General features: G+C 43.8%; 1 protein-coding gene across 1 annotated transcript in view; it reads left to right on the top strand.

Annotated features, from left to right (window-relative positions):
* The window catches only part of ATP12A (ATPase H+/K+ transporting non-gastric alpha2 subunit), a 41,230-nt gene extending 36,577 nt beyond the window's left edge, over window positions 1-4,653 (top strand). The window contains 4 exon segments of the mRNA XM_032229326.1: window positions 993-1,126; window positions 2,252-2,353; window positions 3,470-3,561; window positions 4,267-4,653. Of these exon segments, the coding sequence (XP_032085217.1) occupies window positions 993-1,126; window positions 2,252-2,353; window positions 3,470-3,561; window positions 4,267-4,295 (357 nt within the window). The 3' untranslated portion in view covers window positions 4,296-4,653.
* The last annotated feature ends 7,516 nt before the right edge of the window (window positions 4,654-12,169 follow it).

Below are 12,169 nucleotides of genomic sequence, written 5' to 3'. Positions count from 1 at the left end.
GACGTTTTGCTTCTCATCCAAGAAGCTTCTTCAGCTCTGACAGGATGGAGGGGAATGAAAGGATTTATACTCCTTGCAGACAGCTGGTCATTTGCATCCTTTTAGAGGGTCCTTGAAGCACTTTGGATGAGAAGCAAAACGTCTCCAAATGAAAAAACAGGAAGAAAATCCAATTGCCTCCTGAAAAAAGCACCTTTGGGACAACCATGACCTGGATGATGACTGAGAATCTCTACAGATTTTTTAGCTATACAATTTGGGATGGACACCCTTGGAATGGTGTGGGAGTAGGAATGGATTTCCAGAGGGGAAAAACTGCAGACTACAGGAACCATTTGCACCACTCAGGTGACCCTGAGGACACAGATCAACCTCCAAGTGGCCTCAACGACCCTCTAAGAGGATGCAAATGACCAGCTGTCTGCAAAGAATATCAATCCCTCCCTTCCCCACTATCCAGTCAGAGTTGATGAAGCTTCTTGGATGAGAAGCGAAAGGTCTTCCAAAGAAACACAGCAAGAACCTCCAGTTGCCTCCTGAAAAAAAACAAACACCTTTAGGACCTGGCAGCCTGAATAAATATCCCACTTTGGCTCTTGTCCATCAGCTGGAATTTGTAAACCGTGGGAGATGGAGATGCTGAAGCACATGTCCGACCACTAGCCACAGTTTAGCCAGAATCATTCCCTGAATTATTCCTAGCCGGTCTGGCCTGAACAGAATAAAATAAATGATTAATTTAATGGTTCATTTTAATCTAATTTTTAAAATTGTATTGTTAATATTAATTGGGTTTGTTTTGGGATACTTTATTTCCTTTTTAACTTTTGTAATATGTGCTTTTTTTTTTAATGCTGTACGCCGCCCTGAGTCCTTTGGGAGAAGGGCGGCATATAAACCCAATAAACAAACTTATCCTAGACCTCAGTTGGCGATGAAAGTCTGTCTTGAGCTCAGCCATTTAACTTCTCTTCTTTCTCCACGCCCTGCAGACCTTTGAGCAAAGGAGAAACCTGCAGTATACAGGCTACACGGCCTTTTTCGTCAGCATCACCATTCAACAAGTGGCGGATTTAATCATCAGGAAGACCAGACGGAACTCCATTTTCCAGCAAGGACTTTTCAGGTGGGTGTAGATACAGAGTAACAGAGTTGGAAGGGATCTTGTAGGTCATCTAATCCAACTCCACCCACTCACCCAAGCCTAGGAGACCCTACACCAAGTGATGGCGAATGTTTTTCGCCTTGGGTGCTGTTAAGTCTAATCCCCGTTAGGAGACTAGAGTTCTGCAGCAGAAGTAAGTAACGAATAAGCCGCTGAATCAGTGATGGGTTTCAAAAATTTTTTGAACCTACTCTGTGGGTGTGGCCTCCTTTGTGGGAGTGGCTTGCCACCCATGTGACCGGATGCACACTGGAGCTGACATAACGCAACACCTTGTGTGCCCACAGAGATGGCTCCGTGTGCCACCTGTAGCATGCATGCCAAAGGTTCGCCGTCACAGCCCTACACCGTTTCTTTGATTCCATGGGCCTCAACATTTTAGGACAAGGCAGTTGCTCCTCACTCTTAGTTGCTGCTGAGAACCCCCGGAAAAACAAAATCACAATTGTCCAAACAATTTCGGAATTCAAACTTGGGCTATAGCAAAAGCAATAGCAATAGCAGTTAGACTTATATACCGCTTCATAGGGCTTTCAGCCCTCTCTAAGCGGTTTACAGAGTCAGCATATTGCCCCCAACAACAATCTGGGTCCTCACTTTACCCATCTTGGAAGGATGGAAGGCTGAGTCAACCTTGAGCCAGTGAGATTAGAACTGCTGAACTGCAGATAACAGTCAGCTGAAGTGGCCTGCAGTACTGCACCCTAACCACTGCGCCACCTCGGCTCAAGAAAGCGTCAGGGGATGCAGTGCTAGCATCACTGCCCATGGTTGAATCATAAGATTCAAATTTGAGCTCAGTAGCACCTCAAGAATGTGATCCTAAACAACTAGAAATATATAGTTGTTAAAGTGAAAATGGAGGAGCTTTGGGGTCTGGAAGAAAATGCACCCACACGCAGAGAGAAACCATATCTAGGAAGTCAAGCATGGATTTCATAACCTCTTCCTGACCACCCAACCACTTACATCTGCATACTAACATCTGTATGCGAACCTTCTGTTGATGCTATCAAAGGCTCTCCATGTGCACCTCTCATAAATAATGTGATTATCCTTAGCTGTATTTATTATTATTTTTTGCAGGAACAAAGTCATCTGGATCGGTATAATTTCACAGATAGGAATAGCTTTGATTCTCTGTTATGGTCTTGGAAGCATCAGTGCCTTGAATTTCAAACCTCTTCGGTAAGTTTAACTTCTTGTGGTTCGGCTAACGAATGAATCAATTAAAACAAATGTATATGGTCACCCACCTGTCATGTGGTGACTTCTTCTTGTTGTTAGTTGCGAAGTCGTGTACGACCCATCGCGACCCCATGGACAACATTCCTCCAGGCCTTCTTGTCCTCTACCCTCCTCTGGAGTCCATTTAAGCTAACACTGACTTCTTCGGTGACTCCATCCAGCCACCTCATTCTCTGTTGCCCTGTTCTTCATTTGCCTTCTGTCTTTCCCAGCATGAGGCTCTTCTCCAGGGAGTCCTTCCTTCTCATTAGGTGGCCAAAGTCTTTGAGTTTCCTCTTCAGGATCTGGCCTTCTAAAGGGCAGTCAGAGTTTATCTCCTCTAGGCCTGACCGGTTTGATGGCCTTGCAGTCCAAGGGAGTCACAGGAATCTTCTCCAGCACCAGAGTTCAAAGGCCTCCATACTTTGGCCCTCAGCCTTCCTTATGGTCCAACCTTCACAGCCATCCATTGCAACTGGGAAAACCATCGCCTTAACTAGACACACTTTTGTTGGCAGGGTGATGTCTCTGCTTTTTAGGATGCTGCCTAAATTTGCCATAGCTTTCCTCCCTAAGAGCAAGCACCTTTTAATTTCTTGGCTGCAGTCCCCATCTGTGATGATCTTGGAGCCCAGTGGTGCTCCAAGTTACTGGTTAATTAAATTAGTTAATTAAGTTAGTGGTGGCTAACAACATTAAAATTACACACTGCTGTGATTGTAGTATAGTATCATTCCTGCTTTTTCAACCTTGTATCCATGAGTTATACTGAATCAAGAGCCGAGGTGGCGCAGTGGTTAGGGTGCAGTACTGCAGCCACTTCAGCTGACTGTTATCTGCAGTTCAGCGGTTCTAATCTCACCGGCTCAAGGTTGACTCAGCCTTCCATCCTTCCGAGGTGGGTGAAATGAGGACCCAGACTGTGGGGGTGATATGCTGACTCTGTAAACCTCTTAGAGAGGGCTGAAAGCCCTATGAAGCGGTATATAAGTCTAACTGCTATTGCTATTGCTACTTTATTTCCTAATTCCCAATCAGCAGAATTCCCTAATTCCTGCCCAACCTTCTCTTTTCTAGGGTCCAGTATTGGTTTGTCTCCGTGCCTTATGCCATCTTGATATGGGTCTACGATGAAATGCGCAAGTTATTCATCCGACGATACCCCGGAAGTAAGTGGCATAGCGTTTTAGGCACAATTTAAAGTCCTACACTTATTCCAATCCAAGCGAACATTGCTGAATCTGCAATTGTAGGTTAAATGCTCGCAATCACAGGCAATATCGCCCTTGCTAAAAGGTTTCTTCAGGTCAGGAATTATTATTATTATTATTTTGTCTTGGCCCCAGGAATTGCAAGCTAGTAAACCTGGCTCCACTTCACTTTCTAATAAAGGGTTCATTGGTTTGGAGAGAAGCCAAAGCCAAAGCCAAAGGCTAATTTAATTAGCCTTTAGCTAATTAAATTAAATTAGCCAGTTATAGTTTTAGATCTCTTGTCATTTCAAGAGAATTTAAAAAACTCTACAGATTAAAAGAGTTGGAAGGGACTTTGTAGGTCATCTAGCCCACCCCCCCCCACCCAAACAGAAGACCCTACACTATTTCTGACAAATGGCAGTCTAATCCAGGTAACATCATCTCTGTAGATATGCAGACAGCAAACCCCATTCTCATCTAGCACTGATGAAGTTACCTAGTTGGGTCGTGAGACGTCTGCAAGAAAACAATCAAGCTCCCAGAGAGTAGCAAAGACCCCACAATCCAACCCTGATACACAAATATTTTCCCCTGTTAATAGCATTCATTATGCCAACCAACCTGATTATTTTTTAAAAAATGTTTATGTTTCCCTATTTTTTTCTCCTTTCACTATAGGCTGGTGGGATAAAAACATGTACTACTGAGAGTGATGGATGGTATACGACAGGGGCCTTTTTTTGGGGGGGTCGCTCCTTCAAAGTTGTGTTTGTGCAATATCAATTGGTAGCAGGATCTCTTCCCTGGAGGGAAAGAAAAAAAAAAGAAGAGAAGGACCATGGCACTGTAAAAGAATTCACCTGGGATCACCAACTTGAATATTTCCCGTTTTTATTGCCCGATCCTTTAAGTGTTGAACATGTACGAAGTCTGAAGCCTCTTGTATATAGAGCGAAAGAAACCGAAGGATTGTCCTTCCCGTGACAGCAAAAAGGACGGCCTTCGAATTGCACTTTCTTCAAAGTTGTATTTTTGTCGTTCAGCGTGACCATGGCACCTCCTGCAAGCAATCCCAGCGGAAGCTCTCAGGTGTCGATCGCCTTGCGTGGCCCTGGATTGCAGTGTACAAATATAGTTTGATAATAAAAGCCTTTTTTTATGGAAAAAATCTCTGTTTTGTCATGCCTGGTTCCTTAACAGTTGGCAGAAGCTGGTGCAAAACTGAAGTTAATCAGTTCCCCCTGGAAGAGTCTGTGGGCTGTTTTTGGATGTATATGTATATACATATACATATACATATACATATACATATACATATACATATACATATACATATACATATACATATACATATACATATACATATACATATACATATACATATACATATACATATACATATACATATACATATACATATACATATACATATACATATACATATACATATACATATACATATATATATATATATATATATATATATATATATATATATATTTGCAACCCCCGGTATGCCCAAATATGGGAGGAAGATCACTACTTCCATTCTCTGTCCTTCGGCTCGTCACAAGAGACCATCCAGACAGAAACCCAATATTTTTTTTACTGTTGCCTTTTTGTTACATTTGTTATATTTGTGCTGATAAATAAATAAAGGGAGACTAGTATAGATCTATTTCAAGCTATTTAGCTCTCATCAGCTAGCCATACCCTTACTGGGAATCGAGCCTGTGCTGTATTGCCTCTAAGGCAGATGTGTTAACCATTGAGCCACAGAGCTCGACTCCTTATCAGCCAGCCAGGGTGAAAGGTATCTATTTAGATTTCCAGTAAGGGTATGGCTAGGTGATGAGAGCTAAATAGCTTGAAATAGATCTATACTAGTCTCCCTTTATTTATTTATCAGCACAAATATAACACACACACACACACACACACACACACAAACAGATATGGGACACCATGCAGATTAACTTCTCCAATACAGACGGTTCCTGCCTCTGCTTCCTGAAAGCCAATTTACTTCTTGCGTTGGATATTACCAAAGGCTACAGGTGGCACCTGGGAAGTGGGTGTTTTCCTACATTTAGCTCCGTCCTAAAAGGAAATGTTAAAATCTGTGCTCAAATGACTCACCAGAAGAAAAGTCAGATTTCTTGTGCAGATGCAGAAAACTACTGTCATTGCCAAGACTTAAACACTACTCATCCGCCTAAGGACAAAAAAAAAAAAATCCCACCTCTTTTAATTAGTGCACTGTAAATCCATCTTGTTATGAATTTTGCCGTCAGCCAGCCATCTGCTGCAATAAAATATTGAATCTCTCCTCTTAATAAACTTGGTACTTAGGATCATGTCTAGTTAACATGAGCAAGTCCAGTGTCCATCAAAACAAAACATAATGTCTTGGAGAAGTTACAACAGAATAACAGAGTTGGAAGGGACCTTGGAGGTTATCACAGAACGTACAACAGTGGCAATTTCTGTCCAGCGCTTAAGTGTTCTCAAGAGCCCCCATCCACACAAGACACCGGAATATAAAATGACAGCCAACAGCACACCTTACTAGCACTGATGATGTTACCTAGTAGGGTAATGAAATGTCTGCAAGAAAACAAGCAAGCTCAGAGAGCACCAAGGACCCCACAGTCCCCCTCCTCCTCTTCCCCTCCATAAACTCCACCCTCCTTCTTCTCCTTTCTCCCTCCCTCCTCTTCTTCCCCCCTCCCCCTCTTTCTCCACTCCACAATCCCCACTCTCTTCCAGCACTGATAATGTTACGTAGTTTGGCTATCGCTCTCTCTCTCTCTCTCTGTCATCTATCTATCTATCTATCTCTATCTCTCTATCTCTCTATCTCTCTACCTATATCTATCTATCTATCTATCTCTATCTATCTATTTATCTCTCTATATCTATCTATCTAATCTATCTCTATCTATCTATCTATCTATCTATCTATCTATCTATCTATCTATCTATCTATCATCTATCTATCTATCTATCTATCTATCTATCTATCTATCTATCTATCTATCTATCTATCTATCCTATCATCTGTCTGTCTGTCTGTCTGTCTGTCTGTCTGTCTGTCTGTCTGTCTGTCTGTCTGTCTGTCTATCTATCTATCTATCTATCTATCTATCTATCTATCTATCTATCTATCTATCTATCTATCTATCTACACACACACAAACATATATATGAGCTGCAGTGGCACACTGCAGAACTGCAGACGATTTCTGTTGCCTGCTGCCTGCCTGCAATTTGGCAGTTTGAATCTCACCAGGCTGAAGGATGAGTCAACCTTCCATCCTTCGAGGTGGGTAAAGATTGTTGGGGGCAAATTTGCTGACTCTGTGCACTGCTTAGAGAGGGCAGTAAAGCACTGTGAAGTGGTATATGTATCTAAGTGCTATCGCTGTATTTGAAACGATACCTTCAGACACCGGGAACCAGATGTTGAAACTTGCAGGTCCCCTTGAGAGACACAGATACAGGTGGTTTCATTTTGCAAAATCTATATACTGTGCTGCGCTGGCAGCAGCCAAACCGGTCCAACCTGCTCTGCCTATTTTATTGCTTCTGCCTGACTTGAGTTTCCATCCTACACTTTCACTTTTTACAATGTCCTAGTTCTGTTTCCTTTAGAGAGTTTTTATGGTTATGCAGGTTAGGTAAAATGTGAACCAGAGAATAACAGAGTTGGAAGGGACCTTGGAGGTCTTCTAGTCCAATCCCTTGCTTAGGCAGGAAACCCCATCAGAGACCATGAACCTTTTTTGGCTCGCGTGCCAAAAGCGGGGGGAGCACAGGGGGGGGGGCTGTGCGCGGGTGTGCCACACCCACGGCCCCAGCGTGCATGTGTGAATGACCAGCACTCCACCCCCAATTTTTGGCATGCTTTTTCCACCCTCCCCAGGCTCCAGAGGCTTTATAGAAGCCTGGAGAGGGCGAAAATAGCCTCCCATGCCTCCCCAGAGGCCCTCCTGAGGGTTGAGGAGCTTCCCTGAAGCCTCCGGAGCGCAAACAAAATGGTCCTATGCGCAAACCAGAAGTTCAGGAACGGACTTCCAGTTTGCTCGTAGGGCCGGTTTTAGCCCTCCGAAGCCTTCAGGGGCCTTCCGGAGGCTTCCCTGAATGCTCTAGAGGGCAAAAAATGACCCTACGAGCAAACCGGAAGTCCCTGAAGGCTCCGGAGGACTAAAAACGGCCCTACAGACAAACCAGAAGTGGCTCTTCTTAAAAACCTCCAGTGTTTGAGCAACCTCACGATAGTCTTGAACTTGCAACCCCAACCAGCATGACTAACGATGGTGGATGTGACAGTTGCCCTTTCTAGCTGAAGTCCACCAACGTATCTTTTGCACAGTTGCGTATCTGTGTGGTCACGTGGCATAATCATGACCATCTTTAGAAGCTGTGGCCCAAATTGGCTTGGCTTCAGTTGGGCGAAACAGCAAAATGTACCCTTTAGCTCAATATTGATAAATGGAAATGAGAAGAAATATATCGTTGGTGCTTTCTTGTTGGGATGCCCAACTTCCTTTGCTGCTTTTCCGTCAGGTCTCCTAGCTGGAAAAGAAAATTGACTACCATTAGGAGGAATTTCCGTGAAACCAGCGTTTTGGAGATCTTCACTTGGAAATAGATTGGGTGGGCGGGTGGAAATGGCTCCTTGCTGATATGAATGGGCTGTGGCATTTTCTTGGAAACTTGGTCTTGGGGTGGGGTGGGGGACATGATTATGAAAGCTGACTTTGAACACAGTTGACCCAACACATCAAGACGACCTCAGATTGAGAAAGATGTCATTTCATGAGACAGGAAAGCAAGCATGGCTACTGCAGAGGATGATGAACTAATAAAGGACTTGAAGACAATTCTTCAACTCAAGACAACTTCTAGCAATAGCAAGAGCACTTAGACTTATATACCGCTTCACAGGGCTGTGCAGCCCTCTCTAAGTGGTTTACAAAGTCAGCCTCTTGCCACCCAACAATCTGGGTCCTCATTTTACCCACCTCGGAAGGATGGAAGGCTGAGTCAACCTTGAGCTGATCAGGATCGAACTCCTGGCTGGGGGTAAAGTTACCCTGCAATACTGCATTCTAACCACTGTGAAGGGAGGGAGGGAGAGAGGGAGAGAGGAAAGGAAAGAAGGAAGGAAGGAATGAAGGAAGGAAGGAAGGAAAATAGCAATAGCACTTATACACCGCTTCACAGTGTTTTACAGTCCTCTCTAAGCGGTTTACAGAGTCAGCCTCTTGCCCCCAACCATCTGGGTCCTCATTTTTCCAACCTCGGAAGGATGGAAGGCTGAGTCAGTCTTGAGCCTGGTGAGATTCGAACTGTCAAACTGCAGGCAGCCCGCAGGCAGCAGAAGTAGCCTGCAGTACTGCACTCTAACCACTGCACCCCCATGGCTCAGTTTCTAGCTTTAAAACCTATTCTATCAATACCAATCCTTGAATATTTGTAGCTCAGGATTGAACTGAGAGGTCCTTGGTGTTCTCTGAGCTTGGCTGTTTTCCTGCAGAAGTTTCATTATCCAACATGGTAGCATCATCTAATGTAATTGATGACGTTACCTACTTTGGTAGTGAAATGTCTTCAAGAAAACAACCGAGCTCAGAGGACACCAAAGATGCAAAGATGTTCTATTGAATTCCCTGCTATATAGTCCAAAGGTCACTTAAAACAAATCTAACTAAAGTATAGCCTTTATTGTCATTGTACAAAATAAATACAATGAAATTGGTTCTACACGCAAGGCAGGAACTTGAGAATAAAATAATTCCTCTCCATCGCCTTGAGCCCAAGTTCGCATAAGGTTATAGTAATTACTCCCGCTTAATAATGTTTAAGGTCTCCAGGTCTCACTGCTTTAGCAGAGTAAGGAGGATACTCAGAGATGATTCACACCCTGGTCAGTGTCTCTTCGCACTTCTGCCACCGGGCAGAAGACATCAAAACATAGCCAGACAATCAAATAGGTTTAAAATATTTTTATCCTTGGGCTGTCAGACTTTTAAAGACGACCACAATCACGCCAAGCACACGTGGAAACATGACTAGTTTTTTTTCTTTCTTTCTTTCTTTGTTTCTTTCTTTCTTCGCTTCTTTGCTTCTTTCTTTCTTTCCTTCCTTCCTTCCTTCCTTCCTTCCTTCTTTCTTTCTTTCTTTCTTTCTTTCTTTTTTTCTGAGCCAAGGTGGCACAGTGGTTAGAGTGCAGCACTGCAGGCTACTTCAGCTGACTGCAGTTCTGCAGTTCGGCTGTTCAAATCTCACTGGCTCAGGGTTGATTCAGCCTTCCATCCTTCCGAGGTGGATAAAATGAGGACCCGGATTGTTGTTGGGGGCAATATGCTGACTCTGTAAACCGCTTAGAGAGGCCTGAAAGCCCTATGAAGCGGTATATAAGTCTAACTGCTATTGCTATTTCTTTCTTTCTTTTTCTTTCTTTCTTTCTTTCTTTCTTTCTTTCTTTCTTTCTTTCTTTCTTTCTTTCTTTCTTTCTTTCTCCTTCCTTCCTTCCTTCCTTCCTTCCTTCCTAATTACTTGCATAGGGATTATTCTTTATACTATTTATGCTGTTTGTATTTTTTGTCATGGATGGCACCAGTGAGGCTAAAACCGATTTTGTTGTATGCATGATGTACAATGACAATAAAGACTACACTATTACCTTTAGGGTGCATGTTCATGAATATATCTACTGCCCTCCATATGGTTAATTTTGGAGTTCTCTTTAACATACATTTGGTGTTGCTCAAGAGAAGAGTCCTCAAAATGAAGTGTGACGTTATCTGATCCTTTCTGTTCCCAAGCCATGCCAACAAAATAGAAACACATTCTTTGAAAAGAATGAGTGAAGAACACGGTGTGTATTCTTTCTCTCTCACACACACACTCGTCTGCAAATATTTCACATTGGAAAAAATGTGCCTTATCTCTTTCATCGCAGCCATGCAGACTTATTTAATCTGCTCTGATCGGAACAAAACAGAGACAGTTCCCTCCCCCCTCCCTCCCCACTGGAGCAAAATCAAAGCAGTATTGAAAACCTGGATAGAAATTCATTTAAAATACCTTTTTGCCCCTTTCTGGCCCTGTAAAGATTTTGTAAAAAAAAAGAAAAGAAAGAAAATTGCAAGCAATCAAGTCCAATCAAGTGGGGATTTTTTGCTGTCATGAAGAAAGATGGATTTTTCTCTCGGTAGCCATTCCAAACTCCTCTCTGAAAACGTTAACAGGGAAATATGTATATTCCTATCCGCAGAGTTGAACCAATGGATGCAAATTGAATGCGTTGTTTGAATGAGCAGCTACAGGCCAAACTTTAAAATACTTTAAATAGGAGTATGCAGACTGAAGAAGCAAACGCAAAGGTGGGTTCCTACCAGTTCGCACCTATTCGGTAGAACCGGTTTGTCAAATCTACCAAACTGGTTAGAAGAGGTTCCACCAGTGGACCCGGAAAGCAGGCCACACCTACAGAAGAGGTTCCAAAAAATTTTGAAGCCCACCACTGGCAAGGATCTTATAACTTGACAGCTTTAAGATTTGCATGCTTCAATGCCAGAGTTTCTGAATAGCTACTTGGACCAACCTAAGTACTAATTCATAATTTCATATCCGGTCACTTGGGCGGCAAGCCACTCCCATCTGGTCACATGGGTGGCAAGCCACTCCCACAAAGGAGGCCACACCCACAGAGTAGGTTCCAATAATTTTTGAAACCCACCACTGTCCGTATAGTATATTTTGACAGCAATATGAAGCTGGTTTGCATTGCAACCCTTCCTCTGGATATGTTTTGACCAGTGGTGGGATTCAAACGCTGTAACAACCAGTTTGCTGAGCTTGTGCGCAGCCCGTTTGAAAACTGCTCTAAAACGTACTTTCTACTGCAGCCCCAGTGAGTAACAGTGCGAGCTGCACTGGCTACCGATCTGTCTCCGGATACGCTTCAAAGTGCTAGTCGTAACTTATAAAGCCCTTCATGGTATTGGACCTGGGTACTTCAGAGACCGCCTGCTGTCAATTACCTCCCAAAGACCCGTTAGATCTCACAGGGTCGGCCTCCTCCGGGTTCCGTCCACCAGCCAATGCCATCTGGCTACTACCCGGGGGAGGGCCTTCTCTGTAGCAGCTCCGGCCCTTTGGAATGAACTCCCCGCGGAGATCCGGACCCTCACCTCTCTCCAGGCCTTCCGGAAAGCCATCAAAACCTGGCTGTGCCGGCAGGCCTGGGGTTGATGAGTTCCCCTCCCCTCTCGACTGGTATGGCTGTGTGATTTTCGTGTATTTTAATTATGTGTACTGTTGTTTATGTTCCCTTTCCCCCCTGAGTTGTTCGCCGCCCTGAGTCCCTCCTGGAGAAGGGCGGCATACAAATAAACCAAATACAAATACAAATACAAACACAGCTGAGGTACGGCAGAGCTCTGCCGTGCCTATCAGCTGGGCTTCAAACAAAGGAAATGACCGACAGACTAGCGCAGGGTTGTGTGGGCGGGGCCAACTGATTGATGCAACTATTGGTTCGTGCGAACCAATCCGAACGGGCTGAATC

This window comes from Thamnophis elegans, chromosome 13 (assembly GCF_009769535.1).
Source record: "Thamnophis elegans isolate rThaEle1 chromosome 13, rThaEle1.pri, whole genome shotgun sequence".
Taxonomy (NCBI): domain Eukaryota; kingdom Metazoa; phylum Chordata; class Lepidosauria; order Squamata; family Colubridae; genus Thamnophis; species Thamnophis elegans.
This window is presented reverse-complemented; position numbering and strand designations above follow the sequence as displayed.